Source organism: Pholis gunnellus, assembly GCF_910591455.1.
Source record: "Pholis gunnellus genome assembly, chromosome: 23".
Lineage (NCBI taxonomy): Eukaryota > Metazoa > Chordata > Actinopteri > Perciformes > Pholidae > Pholis > Pholis gunnellus.
This window is the reverse complement of record NC_136550.1, coordinates 13,100,242-13,124,267: the sequence shown is the minus strand read 5'-3', so window position 1 is coordinate 13,124,267 and position 24,026 is coordinate 13,100,242. Positions and strand designations below refer to the sequence as shown.

Genomic DNA, 24,026 nt, shown 5'->3' with positions numbered 1-24,026 from the left:
GATGGGGATTACGATCTCTGCAACTTCCTTGACCAAGGTCATGTACTCTGTTGATTACACCTTAACAAGTTCAATTTGCTGATGAAGGCCTAGGTATGGTTGAAAGACCGGGAATTGCTAAATAAGAGGACTTAGGACAGTCTTTCTGAGTGCCACAAAGTAAATGCAATAACAGCACTTTGTTAGGAATAAAAATAGGTTGGATTAGCAGCAATATGCTGTAATGGCTGGAGAGTCTAGTAGCAGTTTGAGGCAAAAAGAGCACAACCGTGACTGCCAGTTGCAAATTCAAACCCCAAACTAGTTGTTACAACTTGAGCTACCTGCATTTTCATCTGCGCAGAACGAAAAGACGACTGGACTCTGTCGAGTATTCTTGAAATGTCTCACCATTCATTCAAGAGACTTAATTAGCTCTACCGACTCTTGGGGAGTTCTAAGGTATTTAACTTCTGTGGGTGATTAAATACAGAGGAACTCCCCACCAGTCAGTAGAACCGATGAAGTCTGCTGGATGAACAGCAAAGGTTCTTTAAGACCAGACAGCAGACCCAGCTGTTTTTTAGTAAATTACTGCTTGGTGTTCCCTGACGTGAATGACAGAGAATCTTTACAGACATATGGGTAATACTGCACTGCAACAGCAGTATGCGCGGTCATGTTTGGTCTGCTCGGCGATGACTCATTCCCATGGCATTTTCCAGATAATGAATCGCAGAGCTTTTTCATCTACAACTCTCAAAATGTCAACTAGAAAGTTTGGAGCACTTTCTGACACACCCACAGTAAATAATTAGGGAAGTGCAAAGAAACGAGGCCTTGTGAGGATACGCCATGTCCTTATTAAAGCAGCCACAGTCAGCACACGCAGTATTAAGCATCCCATAACCTTGATTTTACATCTCCTACCCCGGGGCCTGATGACAGCATGTCAAGAAGATGTAGTGAGTGATTTCTGTCAGGTAAATGGACAGAAATAGGGGGACATGAAAGAGGTGGAGGGCATGTAAGGGCAGACGGGTATATAAAGATACGGGTGGTTCGTGAGAGATAAGGAATCACGCTCTATCACATCCTGGTGCCGTGTTATTATCAGCCGTGCTCACCAGTGCCAGTATTTCTAGTTAGACAGACAGAGACTGTCACGACAGTTAACGGTGGTGATCAGTCTTTGGGCCACCGACTTGGCTAAGAAAGGCCATTAACTTTAACATTAACACTAATCAACTGCGTCATTGGTGGATGTCTGTTCTCAAAATGCAGAGGGCCAGGAAATTGAAACAAAACACGTACCACCACAAAACAAGCGAACCTAGAATGACGAATGAAATGCCAAAGCTAATGAATAAGGCCCCAGATATTGGACCTAAGGGCCACCATCACTGCTTTAACGCGAAGCTATTTTGTACTTTGATTGGGTCTGTGAGGGCCCCCATCAGGTGGGATGACACAGGGCCGTAGCTCCTAGGTTCTCAGTTCTAATTTGCCTGTACTTCTCCCCTCAAAGAGAGACGGGCATAATTAACGGGACCCAAACACCCACCACGGGCTGAACAGAGTCATTTAGGCGAGCGACTCGGGAGCAGCGGCGGCAAATGAAATGTAATTGCAAAGGGAGCAGAGGAGCAGGGCAGGTGTGTCGGAGGCAGCGATGTGTGCGCGAGAGGGAGAGAAAGAGAATGAGCGAGACAGACGTGGGGGAATGAGGGAGCAAATGAAAGACACAGAAGTTAGATGGAGAATATGCAGTCGAGAGAAGAGCAAGCAGGTGAGGGACGGGCAGAGATAAACAGTGAGGAGCCACTCATTCAGGTTAGAATAAAGAACTAATACACCAACTCATCTAATACTCTAATAAAGTTGATTCTAAGTTAAAGAATCAGTTCACCCAAATTACAGAAAAGTCATGTGGATAGTTTCTGCCCCCACCCAATACAATGGAGGCAACTGGAGTTTTGTTGTGGTGCTCACAAAGCATTGAAATGACATTTCAAATTCAACAAAAACACCTAATCACAGAAACAGCCTCTCGTTATTCAGGACAATCCACAGAACACACCGTCAACAGTTTTAACGGGGACTATTTATTTCGGTTGAAAGTAGATCCAGTCACAGAGAGGTCTGTGGATTACTTTCAGTAATTAAGAAAGGGTTTCTGGAACGATAAGTTGTAATTACCGCATTTACAATCCCATTCAATGACATTGTTATGTCATTATTTGAATGGCTGATGAAAACCTGGGCAAACTTAGAGAGACTTAACACTAGAGGTGAATGATGTCACATTTGAGCTTTCGTTATTCTGTCATATACTATTTATATGGACTGTTGGTTGAGTCATATGTGACTCTCTCCAAACAACCCAGTATTGAAAACCAACAGAAATAGTGCTACAAATCACAGGAAATGACCCTTTAAAGTTGCTGCAGTTGAACTCTGCTACATCCCCACTTCAACCCCAAGCATCATTTGTTGTGTCCGCTGAATTAACAACTGTAATCTTTCATCCCTCCTGTTATTATCATTATTCATCATCACTGATGTTGAGAGCATTCAAATTGGCCTTGACCTACTACTTTGTCGATCCACCCCCCCCCCCCCCCACACGCCCCCCCCACACACACACACACACACTATTTCACCTATACCTCTTTCCTATCATCCCTTCCTCTGTTCCTCTCAGCTTACTGATCACTGGATGAGAAGTGACCCGGGGTCAACAATGGTCCTGTTGCTTCCAGGCATGGCAGGCCCAAACAAATTGGGGTCACCGCGATGTTGGAGTGGCACACACACACACACACACACACACACACACACACACACACACACACACACATACGCACACACACACGCGCGCGCACACACTTGCGCAGATAGCTGAGAGTAGATAAGTGTGGATAACACTGATTGTTACCTATCAGTGCGTTCTTTAAGAGAGTGTATAGGGACTGCAGGACATTGCAACATTTTCGCCACCAGCTGGTACAGTGAAACAGTGGAGTTATGAATCTGACGGCACACAATGTTTAACTGTGTGATGCGGACAAGATGATGAGTGGATCAGAGTCACCAGGTGTGGTCTTGGTTGGTAATTAACTGAGCTTTGACTGTATTATTGGGAAGAATAAGCGCAGGCACGAGACAATTAGAGCCAGTGTTAATGCATTTTTAAATGCCTGCTGTCCCTTAATTGATATTTAAAGTTATCATTAGAGGGGGTCTTAATTGACCTTTTAAGCCTAACACATGAAAGCAATAAAAGCAGAGATGAGGCCAATAACTAGTCTGACAGAAGGTAAAAAGAAGTGATGTGGGTGATTAGTGCTTTCTGGACTCTGCACACACAGATTCCTCTCGGTGACCCCTGGAAGTTACACACACCAAAGAAAGAAATGATATTTTTGAGGACAATTAAATCCAAGAGAAGATTTAACGACACCCTTTGATGAATCAAGGAGGACGAGTGAACCAAACTTCAATTAAACCTGAAATTGTAAGTCATTATAAATGCATAATTTGAGAGCACATTAGTATTTATCTATATTTTTTAAATTATTATCATAGTTTTGAATATCATTCCCATCAAAGTGTATTTACTAAGTTAATTCTAGGTATATATTGATTTAAATTAAGATCAAAACTACCAGAAACCAAACTACAATTAGCCTTCAAGCCCCACAAATTCAGTCCAACTCCAACCTATAAACTCAAAGGGTCTTGAAGAGTCATGATTAAGCATAAATATTAATGTGAATATAAGATGCTTCTATCTTTTACCGGCCCAAAACACCAACATTTCAGTAGTTTGTGTTTGAGTATCCAGGTACAGTGTAATATTGTGTACAAAAACCAAAGCACTGCTGCAAACAAAGTGCCTTTCACGGTACTCATTCTGCACCAATGACTCATTCTGCACCTTTCCTCTTCTTTCCCCTTCAGCCTCTCTCTTACTATTTGTGGCCTCTGGTTAACTCCCCGTCCTTTGGTGCTGTCCAATTTTCTGACATCCTTCCTTTCTCCTTCTCCAACCTCCATTCATTATTTCACTCACTCTCTCCCTCCTCTCTCTTGTCCTCCAGTGACTGGTCTAAATCGCCCCAAGTCCTTGGCATCATCCTACGCCCCAATTTGTACACCTGTCCTGTCCCCCTTTTACTTTCTGGGTTCCCCCGAGTGATTCATCTGACTGAATGTAGCTTAGGATACATTCACTTTACATTCCACCGTCATTCCAACCCCCCCCCATCGACATCCCTAAGGCGGTATCTTACTATGTGCAGCTCCAGGTAATCTCCCAGTCCCTTGGCACTCTCCACCCTGACCAGAACAGCCTCCTTCAGCTGCGTGCTGAAGCCCACTGCCAGCCGGTCTGCCCGTGTGCTCGGCCGGTCATTGGGTGGCCAGGTGTATGTGATGAGGGCTCCGCCTCTCCCGAAGATGTATGTTGTCCCAGCTGCAAAAAAAAAAAAGCACACAGAGGATGGAGAAAGAGGGTTATCATTGTGTTACAACAGAACGATGTATGGTGTATTCTCAAACGCAAGTGAAGAACATGCTTAGAAGAAAAGCCTTCTGCAAAGGAGTGGAAGGCTGAACAGCAACGGTGACATTTTGCCATTTTTCATATAAATATATGTATTTTCCATTTTAAATACATGTGAAAGACAGTAACTCTTTCTGGGTGTTAAAATGAGTTATTGACGGTGCACATCATGTAGTCATGTGTAGCTTCAGCACTAGTAACCAGCACCAGGGCTGGCTGTCACTCGCTCTCTTCCGAGCCACAGCGGTTTTGCTCGCCCTCAGTTGCGTTGCATTCAAACTAGGGCAAACCGACAAAACTTTGTGTTGGCTATGCTGTCAGTATAACCAGCAGCCCTCGACATCAACAAAGGAAATTCCTCAGATCTGGCTGTCAAAGGAACTTTGCCTCAACAGTATTTTTGAGTTCCAGCCTAAAAGATCCACCCGCCTCGTGCGCTGAGTGATTTTGTGTTTGAAACACACGAGTTAGGATTTGGCTCGACTCCACTAAGCCCGGAGGTGACGGGCGTTGGCATTGATTAGCATAGCGTAATGAAGCCACAGTGAACTGCTCTCAACCCTGTGGGCTGTCACGTCTTCCTTGGAGCATAAATGCATGTAAACACAGGCTGTATGAGTAGATACCAATGCATGTATATGTAGCTATATGAAGCTACACATTTGAAATGTACACACAGTTGCATATAAAGAGACTGTTACACCTTAACCGTTTGGTTTGGTAAAAATGTGATTTTAGCAGGATTTCAGAAGCTTAACTACTCAAAAAATCCATCTGCCTGTCCTGAAATCTGTTCAGGAAGCAATCTTATAATCATCCGATATAAGGCCATGTATGCACATCAACACAAAGGCTACGCAAGTCAGCGCATGTATTTTACCCAATAATCGAGTCAAAAGCTGTTAAAACTGCTGCAGTGACTTCTGTCAGTCACAGAATTAGATTTCCCTGCGTGGGTCCTGATGATGCAGGATGACAAATGCCAAAACTGTCCAATCAACGAGTTACCCGTCAGTCTATATAAGGTCATGTTTGCTCTTGTTTCGTTTGTAAGGAGTCAGCGTGAACTGGAACTGGACCAGAACTAAAATGCAACAATGTGTCAGTTTTTCCCTTGTTCCGGACCAAAACACCCTGACTACATAACACTCTTGACTGATGCGTTTGCCTCGCTGTACATGCCATTTTGCTTTCTGAGTGTTCCTGCTAACCTCACTTCTGATTGCCTTGCCATCATTCAAGCACTTTCTTTTCCAGATGAACAAGATTCTTTAAAGTTTTCTTTCACTCGACATTTTGAGCCCTGGTCAAGTGCCCCGCTGGTTAAAACCAACGTGGCATCTTCAAGCAGCTTCTTGACAGTTTCCAGCAAACGAAACCCAACAATTTTCAATTGACAATGACATGACACGAAGAAAAGTTGAACATCTTAACTTTTGAGACGCTACAACAGGCAATTTTCTCTTGCTAAATGAAGGAAACTTTTAGTTGATTATTACATTTTTGTGCCCTACAAATCTCTCTCTAGGTGCGCTCGGGTCAGAATGACTGCAAGGCCAAAAGGTCTTCAAGCAACATGCATGGCAACGGGCCGCACACACACACACACACACACACACACACACACACACACACACACACACACACACACACACAGGGAGAAGGCTGGCTGATAAATAATGGACACATGCCGTCTCATTGCGCTCACACACACACACACACACACTCAGTCAGTCACTCAGCTACCCGACACTTTCATTATCTAACAATCCGCTGGTAGCCATTTGAAATGGGCTGACACACAACTCTCCTCCCTCTCCCTCGTTCTCTCCTCTCTGGCTCTCCCCTTACCCCTCCCCCCTTTCCCCTTTTCCCCCTTCCCTCCCAGCGGAGCTAAGCCCTCTGCTCAGCTCGTGTTTTTCTCGAGGCTGTATTATTTTAGCACTGACTAATTATCACAGCACGGCAAGGAGGTTGTGTGCCAGAGGAGGGAGGAAAAATAGAGAGGATGAAGAAAGACAACAGGGTATGGAAACGGGGAGCGGAGAGGACGGGAAAGTGCAAATTGTGGATGGTGGAGAGGAGAAGAAAGTTGGCATTTTCCTTTGTTTTGTTGTTTTCTTTCCCTGTGTTTATTAATAACAGTGCAGCACTGGAGCTTTGCAGAAGCTGGGCAAGAGACAGCTCTGAGGAAGAGGAGGAAAGATTTGTAAAATGGCCGACAAACAGGGAGAGAGGTGAGCCATGTTGTGATGGATGAGAGGAGCCGTGTTGGGGAAAGAAGAGAGATAGCTGATGGAAGATTGAGCCGAGTACATTTTAAAGAATGTCATTGCACTAGTCAAAGGAGAGAGAGCGTTTAAGAGGCACGAGAGTATTTTTGCTACCACGCAAGCCGTGTTTCCATACACATGCTTTTGATAAGCAGCAATACTAAGATCCAAAATAATTGGTAGGTTCTGAATGGGCGCACTCCAGATGACCCGAACGAGCACTGGACTGCTCAACTAAAACTCAGGATATCTCAGCGTCTACTGCATTTGGCCATTCTTTCTTAAATTTGTCTCTTGGAACACATTTTTTTAGTTCTCATATTTGTAATAATTTAGCAATATATTGTGGAAAAACTCAACTAGATTACAGTCAAACTAAGGGAAGTTTAAAGTTTAAATGAGGGAGCTATAGATCGACACCATCCCATGCTACTTTAGAGTGTAATTCCATCACCACATGAATCAGTCATTTAAATAGTTTACTAGCAAGACGACACAAATATATGAGACAATGTCACAAAGCGTGACTCCGTCTTTGTTGTAATTTTAACATCATTTCACGTGCCTGTAATGTTAAGGCTTTAATTCTGTTCTGGGTGTCGAAGAAGGAGCCAAGAAACCAGCAGGGGTTCTACCGAGACACAACATATCAAATACCGGAGGGGATTACTTTCCCAGTACCAGCATTCTTTCCTGTGATATGCGTCAGTCACTATGGTCTGTCTCCAACATTCATTGGTTCAACAGGTCCTATTCCTGCCCCTGTTAATGTACCCAACTATTATTACATGTAATTGTCAAAGAGTACAATGAACCCATGGAACTGTACTTTAGATTCTAATTAAGCTCCCAAAGCTTCCAGAAATCGAAACAGTCGAAAACACCAACATCTCATTTGTGTCCCAAGAATCAGACATGCAGCACGTGCATCATCACTGCATATCTTACGTGTGCACTAACTGTGAACTAATTCTCATCAATTAACACCCCTCTCATGTGCAGCATCTACCATATGCTTCGTCTTCCCTGGAGTTTCCTGTGCGCCTGATGCCACTTTTTACTTTGTCTTTATCATCAGCACATTTACAGGCGAGAGTGTCAATCACAGAAGTGCCAAAGTTGAGAAAAAAAGAAAGAAAAGAAACTCTAGGAGTCCTCTGAAATACTCCTACATCTCCATCCAATGAGCTGCTGTTGACTTTGGCTGTTTTGATTTGTCCAGCTGAGGGCGGCCACCTGCTGCTTTGTGCACTTGTATCCGCGCGTGCGTGCGTGTGTGTGTGTGTGTGTTTGTGCGTGCGTGCACTCTTCTCTTCTCTAAATGAGGAGACAGAGGAGGTGCAGAGCCTCTAATGAGTAGTCTGACAGGGCGCATCCATGTGTCACCGCTTCTCCCAGCAAACACCTGCTGCTCCCGTTGAGGCAAAAATCCACCCAATCCTGCAATGTAGCACATGCTAATAGGGAGGTGAGATGGAGCGAAAAAGATGGAGAAAAGGTGTTTTACACGCCCAAGAATAAACGTCTGGAGGACATTCTTCTAAAAACAAGTGAACATCTACACATTTAAAGATGCTATGTGTACAGCGCATCTTTGAACAATTCAACAAGAGGGAAGTCAAAAGAGCTTTTAACTTCTCTAAAAGGTGACCACACCGCACGTTTGTCATGAGAATAAAAGCATCGACTATTGAAGAAAAACACCAGGATTGTCCTTTGATTGGTTGGTACATGCAATATTGTCCTCATTTGTTTAAAGCTGAAGTTAACCTATGCTGACCTCTTGCAGTCACATGAGGGATTAGACTATCCTCTCTCAGAGGCAAATGCAAAGTAGCAAGATGCGGTTGAAGTGCTGAAAACCTAAACCTTCAGGGCAATGTTGGGGTTTGCAGTGTTTGACTTTGACACTCATATTAAGTCTCCTAGCAACAACTAGCGTTGGATTTGTTCAACCACGGCCATGATCTTTATCCAACTTTATCCAAGTAGTTCTATGTTAACCAAACCTTTAATCTCTATCAACCAATCTGTTGGCAACGAACAAAACGTTGGTACAGAATGCGTTCTGGTTTCAGTTCGCAGTCCGAGTAGCGCTGACCAGATATCAGTTTAAAAAGATAAAACATCGTCTCTCAACTCAAACTCCATTCTCGCTTCTCAAGTTGCTAATCTGACTGTAAACAACGGTGGAAGAGGAAGTCATGGCCTGGATACCCGTTATATATCCACTGGCCACACCAGAACCTCTGAATTATTGACCGTTGTCCGACCGATAGCTGATGGATTCTGACACTGATCAAACCTTAGCTAAAGGCCAGCAGATTACAAAACAACCTCATGATTTATTTTGGTCATAGTTGAGTTCTGCGAACACTAGCAAACAACCTATCTTGCTGTTAGATATCAGGACTTGTTGAAGTGTACGTGCCTGTGAATATATTCGCATAAGCATACATGCATGTATGTGTAAGAACATGTACACCTGTTTTGTGAAAATGTGGGAATTTGAGTGTCTACAACTGATTCAGAGAAAACGGCAGACTGAAGAATCTGCATCTGAGTTCTCCCCAAACAGTAACTGTTTACCTTTTTCGAAAACTCAAAGAGTTAAGAGTAAATTAGTACTGCCTTGGGAGTTGTCAGCAAACAAAAAACCTGCCCGCGTATGGATTTCTCTGACCTTCAGTCAACCGTGGTCTAATCAAGCAATCTGCCTCCCTGCTCTCGCTAGAATAACAATAATGAGGGAAACGCTCTGTTGAACTCATGTGTTCCACTCCTCCCCCTATCCCCCCCCAAAAAAAAGAGTCTACATATTTATTATTTTTGTCCAATTAGCTCTGGCGCCATCGATCTGGCCAATCAATCCCACCTGTGGCGCTGGAGGTGGAGAGAATGCAAAGAGATGAATCAAAACATCGCAGGACGCCCCCGCTATTATTTCCATTCACATGGGCCGGCTGGTAATTTGGTCTGGAGAACGGACAAAAAATAAACAAACAATACTATTCTTTGTCCACGGATCTGGAGGGAAAATAATCAGAAAAGACTCATGAATCAAAGCAGTAATGAAAAACCTATTGATTTGGCTTTTTTACACCCTTCCCCTTTCCCTCACCCTTTTTCTCTGTGTTGGGGGCGAGGTGGGGGTGAGGGAGTGAGGGGGTATTTGGGGTTGAGCTTATCGTTTGGGATGCTTTCTCTGCAAAGGGCCATTGATTTGGGATAGTGGATTCTAGGCCACTACTATCCACCAGGATAAACAGGTCATATCGAAGAAACCAGACGCCACGATTATTCATTAAGGCCCCGCGGTCAATGTTGCAATGTCGCACGCCAGCCGCAAAGCCTCACGGGAGCTGGCGGCGTGAAAATTGCAAGACAGGCCCGGCAATGAAATTAAACTTCCATAAGGAAAGAAGGACTGATGGCGGGGAAGTCACTTCTTGAGCTGCAATAAGCCTCAAGGCGCACCAGAAATGTGCACTCACGCAAATTCATACACACCTCTCATTTTAAACTCTCAGACAGGCTCTCAAACAATAACTCCATAACACACAGATGGTTCCTCCAACCTGTGTGTATTATTGCATCAGTGCAGACTGATTCTTTGAAGCGGTTAAGGGGAGAGACAGAGCTATTGATTCCTTTTAAACGAGAAGAATGAAACCTTCTCTTGCTACTTTTTTTTGACACAACATAGATTTCGGAGACGGGGAAAGAAAAAAAAAAAGACGAGGAGAAAACAAGGGGCTGAGATGAGACGTTTGGCAAAAGTTTCCAGACAGCTGTTGATCTTCGAAGTTGCAGAGTCGCTCGCGCACACAAGCACACACCCACACACCCACACACACCCTGACAAGACCTTGGTGAAGACCCCACACACTTTGTCGACAAGTTAGGGTCTTTTCCATCTCTCTCCCTCCCTTGTGCGGGCGCAAAAGCTCACACACACCCACACACACACGCACACACACACACCCTCAGATGCTGCCTTTTCGTAGTCTAACAACCTCGACAACATCGCCGCCCCTGCTCTGATAGCTATTTCTCTGTGGAGGTGTATAAGGAAATGTAGAAATGGCATCCCAAAGATTGGCTGCGTCTCGAGAGGAAATAGCAAGTCATCCCCTCTCTGATGTGGTTGTATAATATTCCTCTTCTATCTATGCTTTCTGCAAGATTGCTTCGAAAAGGATGAGAGGGACCGTCCTGTTACATGAGGAGAGATGACATTTGATCAGTGGAGCCTCAAAGTCTCCAAAGAGACGTGTTAGGGCCAACACGTGCTGCGTTAACGTGTTGGGTATTATTGTAGATACATGGGCTGCGGTTAAATTGTCTTTTTTTTTGCTTAGGAAGGTTCCCAACTGAGGGAAGTGACCAGGAAGTATCTAAGGGGCAGCCATGACAAGAGCTGGTCTAATTCTCTAAATCTAAATGTGCTTCAAAGCTTACTTTCTTATCCCCTTTAGCATCGGGTACAGTGGACGGAGCAGCAACATTTAATGCTACGCGTCATTCGGCCACCTCTAACATCTGCCGTCACTTGTCTTTTCCTTGTGAAAGTCCTTGTGAACATCTTTCCCTGACCTCATGACGTTTCCATCGAGGTCAAGGAAAAGACACTGGACTTCATTGTTCTACTATTTGACCGCAGCCATATATTTGTCAAAGACAATATCTTTATAAACATGCTAACGAATGCAGAGAGGATGCTAATCAGATCTAGATTAATTAGCTACAGAGCTTCTACACAGTTCTTGTGACTGTGGGTAATACGTGTGAGACAGTTAAGACAGTAAGAGAGATCTCTATTGTACCTGACACAATCACAATTGTTCTGATTTGGTTAAATCTTGTCCATTTCACACCTAAATGAAATTCACACTCTTTCTCTCTTTTAGATTTAGTTTGATCTCAAAAGGCTGATAAGAGCGTCAGTGGTAATTGGGTCCGCACACTTCTGCAGTACCAGCTTGGAGATGGGACACGGCACCTCGGCCTGGACTATATTGGAAAAAAGTAATTGGACTGACCTCATACTCGTAAAAATAATTGGAGTGATTATACATATTTCACATGCCCTTGACTATATCCACAAATCTGGAGATGAAACATGTTCCTTTGAACTACAGTTGTGAAGTTTGAGGATGTCCTCAAGTGACAGTATCACCCATTACAATGTCTAAATGTATCTGAAAACACACCAATGTGAATGTACTCACGGTTTAATCTTTAAAATGTAATAAATCAGACCAAAAAGTCACTCAATATCTGTCTAGGTCTTTTATGAGCCATTGATGGTCATGTGGGAATTCCAGATGTAAATTAATGTAGTAAGTACCAATGGAAAGAGGTTCAAGAGGACAATTACATCTGCTGGGAAAGACCATTCTGGAATACAGACGGGTTTCAACTAAATATTATCACAGACTCATGTTGCGAGTGAACTCCATTCGCTAATAACAACTGAAATGAGGTTCAAAGTTCCTGAAAAGCCAGTAAATGGCATTTATGTCATACACACTGCAGCCAAACACAAACTGTGTCTTGGTGTAATTGGTGGTCAAGTTAGAAAATAACCTTAGATTTGTCTAAGTCCAGTGAAGGGCTGATAGAGATGAGGATGCCAAACTGAATCAAGCCGTATACATTTAACACCAACAGAGAGAATGTTAGCCGTCATTAGTTCACGTTAGCTCAATCATGTTTGGCTATAGCCATACATCTCGGCAGGCTTGTAAGCTAGGCCGATGGTTATCGCCAAAGTATTTCTATTCATACTTTTTATTCCAACTTTGATAGAGCCAATAAATAAATACTGTGGCCCTTGTCCTTGGAAGGGTGTGGAAAGCCACACGCATTCCCTTGTGCACTTCCCCATTCCTCTAACTTGAGCTTTGAAAACCATGGCTCTTTGTCTCCCTTCATTGACGTTTCCCCAGGTAATGTATTGTTGCCCCGACAGCTGCACGGTCTCCATGAAATACTTGTATAAATGAATCTGCGATCTGAAGACACAAATCCTTGGAGTTCGTGACTTGAATGTACAAGAATGTGGACTGACGTCACAGTTCAGTCCACATCAACGTTGTAGCTCAGATTGTAACGTCCCTACAAACTCCAGCAGAGTCAACAGAACATTCTTAGGGAGGATACGAGGAGGGAGTCATTGATTTCTTTAAAGCTGATTGGTGCTTTTCTGCTCCTAAGATGATAGTCATAACAGGGGAGTAATAGCTTAACCCTCTCCATCTGAATGCAATTATAGGCTACTGACAAAATGGAACCGATTTCAGTGATAGATTGTCACCCTCTTCTTAAAAATCCTATTTTGTTATGTCTAGCTTCAGATCACAGCAGAGGGGCAATTACTGAAAAGATTGGTTAGCTTGTTTTGAATGACTTGATTTAATCTGCGAGCTGTATTTGCCCCGTCAACTGTCAAGATCTGTCAGCCAAACGTATCGCAAGACTCTGCTGCCCAGCGGCTGCAAACTAACTAACTAGCTCCCCTCCTACCGTCACGAGAACACGCGCACCGTTGTAGTTTGGTCTTGGTTCAGTTTGTCATTTGCTAAACCAAACGACAGTTATACATACAGTAGTCTTAGCTAGACGTGCGAACCAATTCACAGAGTCATAACTGAGCACAAAGAACATTAGGCTGATGGGTCCAGCAGTGTGCGAGATTAGCAGTGGACAGACGCGTCCATATACATAATCTCCTGGAGATAATAGATACCAAATTATAGATAATAAGAACAGAGAAGTATTTTCTTTAAATCATGGTTGTGAACTATGTCAACAGCACACATCTGAATGTGAATCATACCTCAGACTGTTCAGAAATCCCTTCTGTCAGCCCGGGTTGTCTGATGATTATTCCCCTCCCTAATTCTACCAGTGGGGACTTGATACACAGCCGTGCCTTCTGCAATTCAGGAGGATTCAAATGTTTCCCATATTTTGCTTTCGACAGCGATGATGTGCTTGCGAGGTTTGTTTGAAACATTTCAAAATGCCTGTTATGTCCCTGGAGGGGATGCTACTATCAGAGAGTGATTTTTGTACAAATACCATTCCTGAGGTAGCACTCAGACGCTTATCTTTCACCAAATATCTGTAAATGGAGGGATCCAGTGGGAGTAGTGGGAAGGAGGTGGGGGGGGGGTTCAGCAGTAAGGCTGATAGGTAGTCATGCTTTTAGACTGAGAATCATCTTCAGAAAGGCTGCAAGCCAGGACAGGACAGCTGCGCTGCAAATATATCAGCCAGGAATGTCATTGATCAGCCCAGAATACTCTCCTCTGTCTGGTAGCCTGTTCAATAGTCTGCTGAGGCTGAGACGGTGACGCCCAACCGAGTTGTTTAGACTGAAAGCAATTTTGACTTTCATCAAAGGCACCGGCTTAGTGAGGGAGAGGCTTTCTGTGTATTACAGAACTATGCAAGAACAGTGAGTCAGTCAGTTCACTGTGTGGTCAGTGATTAGTTACTAGCAGTAACAGCAGGTGTTTTTATTAAACAAAATAACTATAAGCCCCAGGAAACAAATGTCAGGACTACATTTACTGTAGCTAATCATTTCTTTGTGTGTGTGTGTGTGTGTGTGTGTGTGTGTGTGTGTGTGTGTGTGTGTTTTCCCACCATACCTTAAGAACTGTGAAGAGGATTAAAAAACAATCGTGTGGTTTTAAAAGGTAATTCTTGGTCTCAACAAGACAACACCAATGAGTCATCATACTGAATTGCAGTGCTGTTGTGTAGCTGTGCTGTTTGACTCATGATGGAAAGAAGACATGCAGGGGTGGCAAAAAATATCCCCAGTCTCCAAAGTACTGTGGGGATGTTTGTTTCTGGTTGATAGAGTATTGAAACTATTAGTGGAAGAGAAACTCACCTACACAGCTTAGGGGGCTGACTGCAACAACAGTTGAGCTGACTAGACTGGATGCCACATCAGTGCGCCATTTCATTTGGTTGTTTCTGAAGGTTTGCAGTAATTGTGTTATCAGTGTTTTTAATGCCCATTGCTCACGCATGAATGACATTTTTGTTCAACACTCTGCTCGTACAAGACGGGTAACTGACACCTTAATACCCATTACTCACAGGCATAAGCGGCGCGCTCGTGCACCCCCGCTCAGAAGCAACGCGCACAAACACACAAAAACCCACACAAGCCAATAACAATAACAGCAGCATCCTCTCTCACATTAAGTCTATTAATAGCATGCCAATCGAGCCGCGGGCAGCAGACAGAGACGTGTGAATGCAGCAGCTCCAAGCTCTGCCCTGGGACTGTGTGTGTGTTGCTGTGTTTGCTTGACCATGTATGGAGGGGTGTGCACCGCCACACCCGACACCACCGCCCCCAAATGTTAAAGCTGCAAAATAAGGTGAAAGCAAGACTTTGTCTCAAGTTTATGTTGAAATATACAGTAGAAGTGAACAGATAAGACAAATGATGAGGGTATTGCTTGCAGAAAAAGAGGCTTTACAAATGTGCTGCATGAAGAAACAACATCGGACCTGTTCAGAATAACAACCGTATTCTCATACAGAGCCATTAAGTGTAGACGCTCCGGAAAGGTCACACTGCTTTGTTTCTGCTGAATCTATAGGAGCACAGGTGTGTGCTTGTGTGTGTGTGTGTGTGTGTGTTCCGAGGGGGCCCAAGCAGGACTGCGCACTTCTTGATAATGCTTAATAACCTCGGACTCATTAGTGTTAACATCCTCCTAATTACACCGGAGTGGCCTTCACAGTGCATAAACAAACACAGGCTGAAGCTGGTGTGAGCCGCTCCATCCTTGAAGCGGTGACCTTCCTGAACGGCGGCTCGGCGAGCCGTTTAGTGGACGGACATGAAATGGATACAAAGGAAGTTTTGAAATTAAATGATGTCAGTATATATTTTTTTCATAGAACCTGACATACTCAAACAAATGGATAATGACTGTTCGGGTCTGTTCACATGCCGTGATTTTTGCGCCCTCAAATCCATTGTTAGACGCACGGAAGGTGACAATGCTTGACAACGCTGTCATGTGACGTGACAGCCAATCAGAGGCGGCAGATATCTCTTCTTTCTCACGTAGATAACAGTCTAGGTTAAAGGATATGGAGTAGTTCATCATTTTGAGTGCACGGAAGCCCAGAGCTTTACGATCTGGCCCAGACTACTTTACTCGCTTCACCAACGCTGTCACAACATCTGGTTGAAAGGTCAGCCAAACCGACAAAGACAAATCAGGCTCAATCAAGCTACTGTGAGGGATTTATAGTGCTCAGTTTAGTCAGTGAAGTTTGCTGCTAACGTACTTTGTCGTAATCGTCATCGCAACATGCTTTATAAGGTTGCAGGATCGACGGGAGCGCAACCTCCTCTCACCAAGGATGAGACTGGAACTGCAGCCGTTTTCCACACATTTTAGATGCAACATGTGAACGGCGCCTTAAACTACTAGATTGTCCCCACTCGGCTAGAGCTTCCCAGCTGGATGAAATGAGTCTCCTTCACATCCACCAACTTGTTACATGCGTGCAACAGCTTCTCGGAAACACCGCTTGTCAGAAATAGAGCGAGCAAGCCAACACCTCGATGCCGACACCGACCTCCACTTCAGCAACTCGGAGCCCAACATGAAACAGACCCATGCAGCCCACTTGACCGGAGGCTGGAGCAACATTCTAAATGCTTCTTTAATGAAATGAGCGGAGTGCGGTGTAGAGCTCGGATGACTTGTTGTTGTGGCACTAGAGGTGTACGAGTGGTTGAAAGAACAATGTGAACAGCTAAGGGGAATAATGAGCCTCATCTTGCATGAGAAGGACAGACGGCAGTAATGGATGTTGGTGGAAGGACGGATGAATGATGGAGAGTGGGGGTAGGCGAGAGACCAAGAGAGACACGGGGGGATCAATGGGAAGCCTCATCCTCAGAGTGAGAGTGAAGATCCATTCTGTTTCATTCCCCAGGACTGTACTCCTGAGGCTCCAAGGTATCCCACATCAAAGGCGGAGGCGGATGAAGCGGGGAGATGAAAGAACGACATAGTCTGTAGTGGATGTGTGAGGTGCATGCATTAAATATCGTCTGTTGAATGTGCTCCGACACGCACGTGTGATGAGCCGGCACAGGGTCGTCCAACAAAGGATTGGTGGGTCTTCTGAAGCTTTGACTGTGGTTGACACATAAAAGCTGCTGGGTGGGATTCAGCGTTCCTCGTGTATCCATTTCTGCAGCACACAGAAGGTCCATTATCTATTCGCTCGGCTATCGGGAGCCCTTGTCCATAAAGATCCGCCTCAGAAGACAGAAATAGAACAAATATGGTGTCTTTGAAGAGCGAAAGATGGCCCAGACCCCCTCTGATCTCATGAGACTTTAAGCCAAAGACCGCCACGGTATCGAACTGATTAGCTACGTGCTAAGAATGGGTTTGACTTGCAGATACAGCGAGAAGGCGATTGCAAAATATCTACAAGCCAGCTCTCTAAGACCCTCTGTTCTCTGATGTCAAATCAGTGTTGAAGTCCCCGATTAAAAGCAGAAACGGACAATTGTATTATTTTGTTTCCGTCCTTCCTCGCACGTCTCACCGGGCCCGGGGGGCCTCCTGGACAGGGCCGACTGTCTGAGTGCACCTGTCACAGAGCTGATATTCCACATGCGCGACGGGGGTGGGGGGGTGAGCTGGCAAGACGGACGAGCGGAGCAAGGGGATGGGAGAAACTAAATAAATGGCTGTCTGCACTTTGCTGAGAGCCCTTCAATGGAAAACAAATCAAGCCGAACCAATAATGCGACGAGACAAAACCCAGACACGAGGGAGAAAGGAGAGAGGGAAAAGGGGGGAAACGGAAAAGAAGATTTGCTGTGCCGTGTCTGGAACCACAACATTTAGCCAGAGGCGTGTCACTTGCTCCTTCTCTCTTTCTCTAACTGCCTGCCTCCCTCCTCTCTCATTCCCCGTCTTTATCTTTAACCCTCCCTTTGTCTCTCCGTCCCCTTTCTTTCTCTGCAGGTTGGCAGTCAAACGTAGCAGGCTGTGGCCATTACATAACAATCCATTTGTTGCCCGGTGCTGGGAGACTTGGCGGCTGTATGCACAAGCAGCAAACGGGGGGGGGGGGGATAAGAATTCACAGACGCTTGTGCACACAAACAGACTGTGCGAGGATGGAAAACAAACACTGGGGTTTCTGGTGGAGGCCTCGTGTACTACTTCGCTGGTGCGTCATGTAAGCCGAGGAGCCAACTGGACTCTGAAGCAATCTGTCGGGTTTAATAACGTTTTTCTTCTGAAGTCACTGACACTTTAATTTGTATTGTATGCAAACACACTGCAGGCTGTTACAAATGTAAGCTGTGTATGTATTTTTTTTATATGTCTAATAGATATTCTTGAAGCTAGATTGATGCACATGACTTCACTGTCTGTGTGTTGGTGTGGGGCAAACACACTGTGTACAGAGAGGTCGAATCACGATCGATCAAGCCCAAAGTCAAAAATGTGTCTTGGAGGGGTTTATTATTTACATAGCACACGACTGTCTCTATCCGTAGACCCTTGATTTGGATAACGAAATACTCCGCAAGAAATACGGTTGATGGGAAATGAAAGGTGCAAGGAAGAGTTAAAAAGGTATGACAGCCCTGAGAGGAGAGTGAGGAAAAGAACTGATCTGTATTCTAGGTCGTTTCTAGGTTGTTTTCTAAGTATAGCTCTCCTGTGTTTAGGAGGTAAGAACAGGTGAAAGAAAGTGTATTTTGTATCATCTGTTAAACAGTTAGGGAAAAGGATTTGTCAGGATCATTTTTCAAAATGTACCCTGGTTCATTTCAGCTCTTCTTAATTCATGACACAGAGGAGAAAACCATTGAGATCAGACTTAGACAAGGACAAATGAAAAGATTCTCACTTCCACAAAGATGTGCCTGAAAAAGACAGTATTTCTTATGTCAGCCAGAGAGCACATGCCACTTAACCGTTTTGTAGTTTAAGTAACTAGAAACATTTTTGTGCGTGAACCTACACAAACCATCAAAGTTTCAGATCTGAACAATATATATTTTAACATTCTTTTGTAATGGTTTTGGAAGGTACTGATAAATGATGCGTCAACAGCCGTGCTGTTGTTCCGTCTGTTTAATGTGGAGGACTTACTGAAAATAGAGGTGACTGAGTGTAACAATAACGCTCACTGTATTGTGACTATATTACAGTACAAGTCCAGTGAGTGGTGGAAATAGTCGCTGCAAACCAATAAAGTCCAGCTGTCAAAAATTACAGTTTGTATTTCAGAGGCATAAAAAAAGGAGGCCTCTTTGTCAGTGGATGGCAGACAGTGTCAAACTACTTTTCAAAGTCCTTGCTTATTATTTTGCATTAACCCCAAATCTGGATTCCTCTGCATGTTCCCCTCTCACTGATTCTGTGTACTTTTCCGAGCGCGCTTGGGGCGGTGTAACCTTCAAACCGCGGCGTTTACATGCAATTTTCTCTGCTCGCAAGCCGGAGGGCCGCTCAAAAATAAGCAGTGTTGATGAATACACAGACCCTGCGCTGGAACAGTGTGTGTGTGTGTGTGTGTGTGTGTGTGTGTGTGGAATGGGGGGACACACAGAAAAGCGTTCGGCTCCGGGCTATTTCAGAGCCTGTTGAGAATGTTTGGACAATGCATGGCAGCGCTGGTGAGATGGGCCGTGGCCGCTACAAAGCCATTTGCATCTCTTAAATGTCACAATGGTGTAGTTCTGCAAAGGAGAAATTAATTCCGGAAAAAGACAAGCTGTGCCTATGCAGTGCGAAGACGCGCCCGTTCAAGTGCCTTTTAAGTACGAAGGACTGCTCTCGCTAAGCCAAGACGGGTTATGGAAGTGAATTGCAGCCAAGATGGTCAGAAGGGACGCTCGGAGGCAAATAAAGCCAGAATCTTATTGCATCTTGTCTTATTAACAGCGAGCAGATAAGGGCACGGTTGCCCCTACACAGAAACAGAAATGTGATCTGATGCAGCCGGGCAGCCGTTCCCCGTGTCCACACACTCCAGTGGCATCTCCACCGCCACCACAGTAACTCCAGTGGCCCTGAACAACCCAAACTCATTTCCCCGAGCTCACGCTCAAGCGTGCGCGCCGTGGCTAATGAGGGAAATTAGACAAACGACGAGCACAGTTCACCTTGGATTTGAGTCAACACATCTCAGACAACAGCCAGTCGGGATAGCAAGGAAATGAATTGTTTTGCAGCCAGTTCTCGCTGGTAAACAAACCGTAAACATTTTTCTCTGTAATTAGCAGAGCTTCCCTGCCAAAGCATGGACGGGCACCGGTGATTACAGTGATCACAGTGATCACAGCGGTGTTCCAGAGCCGTCGAGACGCATGACATATAAGCTTTCACTGCGTATTTGCTAAGTCATGTGGGGAGGTTTCCGTGCCCCGCTATCTTTTGATGGGTCTTTTTTTTTGTCTGTACTTTCCTTACAGTCTCTGTGGGCTAAGGTGCTATAACAAGTTTTGGCTGTCTGAGCACGGATGGAAACAGCCAAAATACATGACATCTAATTGTGTATCAAAATGGAATGCACGGGGAGTGGATGTAAAAAGAAAGTGGATCTATAGTCATCTCTAAATTAGTGCTATATGCCTCCGGGCTCATCAGAGGAACACATCTCTGCACGGTGCATTGACATTAACTGGGTTTATATGTCATGTGAGCTAGAACGTTGCTTTAAATGTCAAAAAAAAAAAAAAAAAAAGGATTTGCACAGACATCACAACTGAATGCCCCTCTCGGCAGGACCAAAAGACGCGCCAGCAACACTCGGGAAAAAACAAACTAAGAGGATCATTTTTAAACTGGAGCTGATTTTGTACACAAAAAACTCCTGCAGTGCTTCTCTCCTTTCCTTCCCCATTCCCCTTTCCTCTCCCCATCACTGTTCAGTCGGCAGATTAAAAAAGGGTTTCACGGATGTCAAAAAGTATTAGCTTCTTGTACGAGGCTGTGAGGATACAGGGATAGACCTCCTCATCTTGGGCTCTCTCTTTCCCTCCAAGAGTGTCACCATGTGTGGGCCCCCTACCTTCCATTCTGTGAAACTGCACTGATGTCCATTTAAACAGGTTCTATTGAGGGAGAGGATGAAAACCACGTGTAACGCTCCTAAATCACAAAGGCAGCGCCACAGGGGAGCCATACTGGGCTACACTTTTCTTTCATAAGGCTGAGCATTCATTTACTGTTATCAGGGCAACACAATGGAAACGCTCTACGCCAGAATTGCATGTGCCTGAACAAAAAAAAGTACGAGGTAATGGACTGATGTCGCTATGAAGAGGTTTCATAGGGGCTATTACTTAGAAGTTTCCACTGAAAACAGTGCATTACCCAGAGTTACTGGGACATCTTTTTTAGGAAGACACAATGCTTTTAAATGCAATCTTTCTTTCTTGAGAGCAGCACAAAGTCAATTTTGTTCACCTCCATTGAATGGGGATGAAGGGAAAAATCTGAGGAGGATTTCTCAGAACTTAGGCAACTAAAACCACTACCAGTAGTGGCCTTGGGAAACAAAGTCTTTTAAGAATTCATTAAGCGTACATTAGCAAGGTCGAGGCAACGTGAAACAGATGAGTGGTGCTGAATTGCATGTGCCTTGGTTACATAGACTGTAGATAAAGAAGGACGACATAACAGCTCCAAAAGTGTGAAGCCGAGACATCTCCATCTCCCCCTAGTGAATGGCTGTATAGGTCATAAACCCCGCCCCCTCCATGTGAGCAGTTGAGACATGGGCCAAACTAAAACTAAAAAAATCTAAGGATTTTATAAGGGACCCGAGTTGATAATTTGAGTTTTTAAGATTACTACAAGGATTAAATATGATGAAAACATACATTTTCAGAAATTTTTAGCTCAGTTTAGAACTTCTCTTTGTGTCCAACTGTAACTGCAATCGTGCTGTGCACCACTGTCCTAACGCTGTGGTACAGAAGACTCAAACAAATGAAAGAGATCCTGCAACGTCCCAAAATCAGGATACAACAGAGCATGGGACAAGAAAACTGTGGGCAGCGGTTGTATATGGTCCGAGTCAAAGGAGACAAAACAAGAGAGCTCACTCTCAGCAGTCACAGTGAGATTCATGAGGAGAAGAGAGGATGAGGAAGGGGAGAAAGAAACATGACACAGACACGCTAGTAGCCAGTGCAGATGGAGCAATGAGATGACAGCTCTCGCTCCATTTCCTCTGCTGTTGCCATCAGCAGGCGGAGGCAGGAGGTGAGAGGGAAAGAGGCCGGGATGCAAGGGCGAGGAGAGATGATGAGGGAAAGATGAAGAGGGATGAAAGATTGTCAACCCCGACCTTTGCCTCTGCCTAGTACCTCCATCCCCTGCTGCTCCGTTCCCTCTTTGGTGTCTCTTCCCTCAATCTCCGTGTACGGTATGTGTGGAGGAGGCCTTGCTGTTTCTAATGAGGTACCCTCTGTGAGATTTCTAACGTCCGCCGCGTCGCTCGCCTTCAGCAACACCGGCACAAAGTGGTGGCATGGGTGGAGGGATTAGGAGGAAGGGTTAGGAGAGATCAAGCATGAGATAAAAGAAGAAGCAAGATGGAGGGACATGCGGAGAGTTAGAAGGGAAACCAGAGCTATTGGAACCTCAGTCACGTCCAGCTGTTTTTTTTTCATTCTGAAAATGTAAAGTAAGATGACAGCCGCATCTACATGAAAGACACAAGCTAAAACACGGGCAATAGAAGAATAAAACGCTGTCTCGAGGCTCGCAATGCAGAGCCAACAGCCAGTCAGCTGTAGTGTTAAAGATCTGAGGCTCCTCACTTGCTCCGAGTGGGTTCAGAAGTACACGATATAACTTGAGGGCAAGACCTAATTGCGCTTGAAAAATTGATCAATGAAATCTTAAAACTAATCCTCCAACAGACAGACAGTGAGGAGAGGCCAATACCGGAGTGATTTTCTGTAGAAAACTGAAGCTAGTGGTCCGGGAGAGAGAGAGAGAGAACACGGAGAGAATAAATGAGGAAATACCTGAGGATTTGTGTGATTCTTTTTGTATTAAATGTATCGTTTATTCGCTCTACTAAAATCCATCTAAACGAGCCAATCTGTGTTCTGAAATGTAACTTTTTTTTTCTAAGCGGAAAACATCTGACAACAGGGGGGGAAACAGTTTCACTTGATGTTCCGGTGCAAAACCAACTCATTGCAAGAGTTCAGAGTGAAGTGACCTGCTTTACTTTACCCTAAAAAAAAACATCCGGAACAATCGCACTGAAAATGCATTCAAAATAAAACTCAAACAGTACGATAAAGATGTCTCATGTATTTTGAAATTCTCAAAATGTTATTTTTGTTAAAGTTTAGCTGTGCAATATCAGGTGGCTTACAAATGTTAAATAAAACTGTTTCATTTAAATATGATCGTGCATACATAAAGTTAGCGAGTGTGTGATTGAGGTGGGAGGGCTTTGGTGAATAATACAACTGCTCACGCAAGCAAATTGGAAGCAAAGCGGCTCTTCTCTAGAGAGGAGCGTAGAGAAAGAGAGGCTGGACATAAGAGAGAGATGAGAGGAGTGCTGTAATCAGCGGCTAGAGCAAGCTGAGGGTTGTGTGTGTGTCGCTGTGCTTTATTCGCCCCCCCCCCGGGTTAACGGCCAACACATGGTGATTGTAACATTGCAAAGCCCTCACTCCACAGCCATCACGCCCCGTCTTCTTAACCATCTGCTTGACTTTGTAACGCTCCCACAACGTGTGTGCCACCCCCTCTCCCCAGTCGCTCCCTTTGTCACTGACTCGCCCTCAGTTCTTTTTGGTGGCGCTTGTTAGCTCGGGACCACGGCTGTGCAGCTCGGTCAGATCACTGGTGTCGCTGGCTGGCAGGCAGTTGGGGCGATTGGAAGGATCCTGAGCTGGTTATGTTACACATGTCCGGGTGGCTCGGCTGTATTCAGACCCTCAACTTAAAGCTAAGGAACTCTCATTTTGTGTTGATTTTGGCGGACATGTATGGTTTACGACGCACCGGACTCCCTTTAGAAAATCTCTCGTTTTACACTAGCAGGGTCTGACAGTCCTGGTTGTGGTTCTCTCGGGCCTCCCTTTCCCCTCCAGCGGGCACAGCAATATGGCTGGTGCAAGCATTGGGAATAGTTCT

The 24,026-nt window shown here is 44.7% G+C and overlaps 1 protein-coding gene across 5 annotated transcripts in view; it reads right to left on the bottom strand.

Moving 5' to 3' along the window:
- Nucleotides 1-24,026, bottom strand: part of nrxn2b (neurexin 2b) — a gene marked incomplete at both ends in the record, with an annotated part of 555,263 nt that overhangs the window by 96,488 nt on the left and 434,749 nt on the right. For all 5 annotated transcript variants that reach the window (XM_079184308.1, XM_079184309.1, XM_079184310.1 and 2 more), the window contains one exon: nt 4,275-4,456. In XM_079184308.1, coding sequence (XP_079040434.1) covers nt 4,275-4,456 — 182 coding nt within the window. The remainder of the gene's footprint in view (nt 1-4,274; nt 4,457-24,026) is intronic.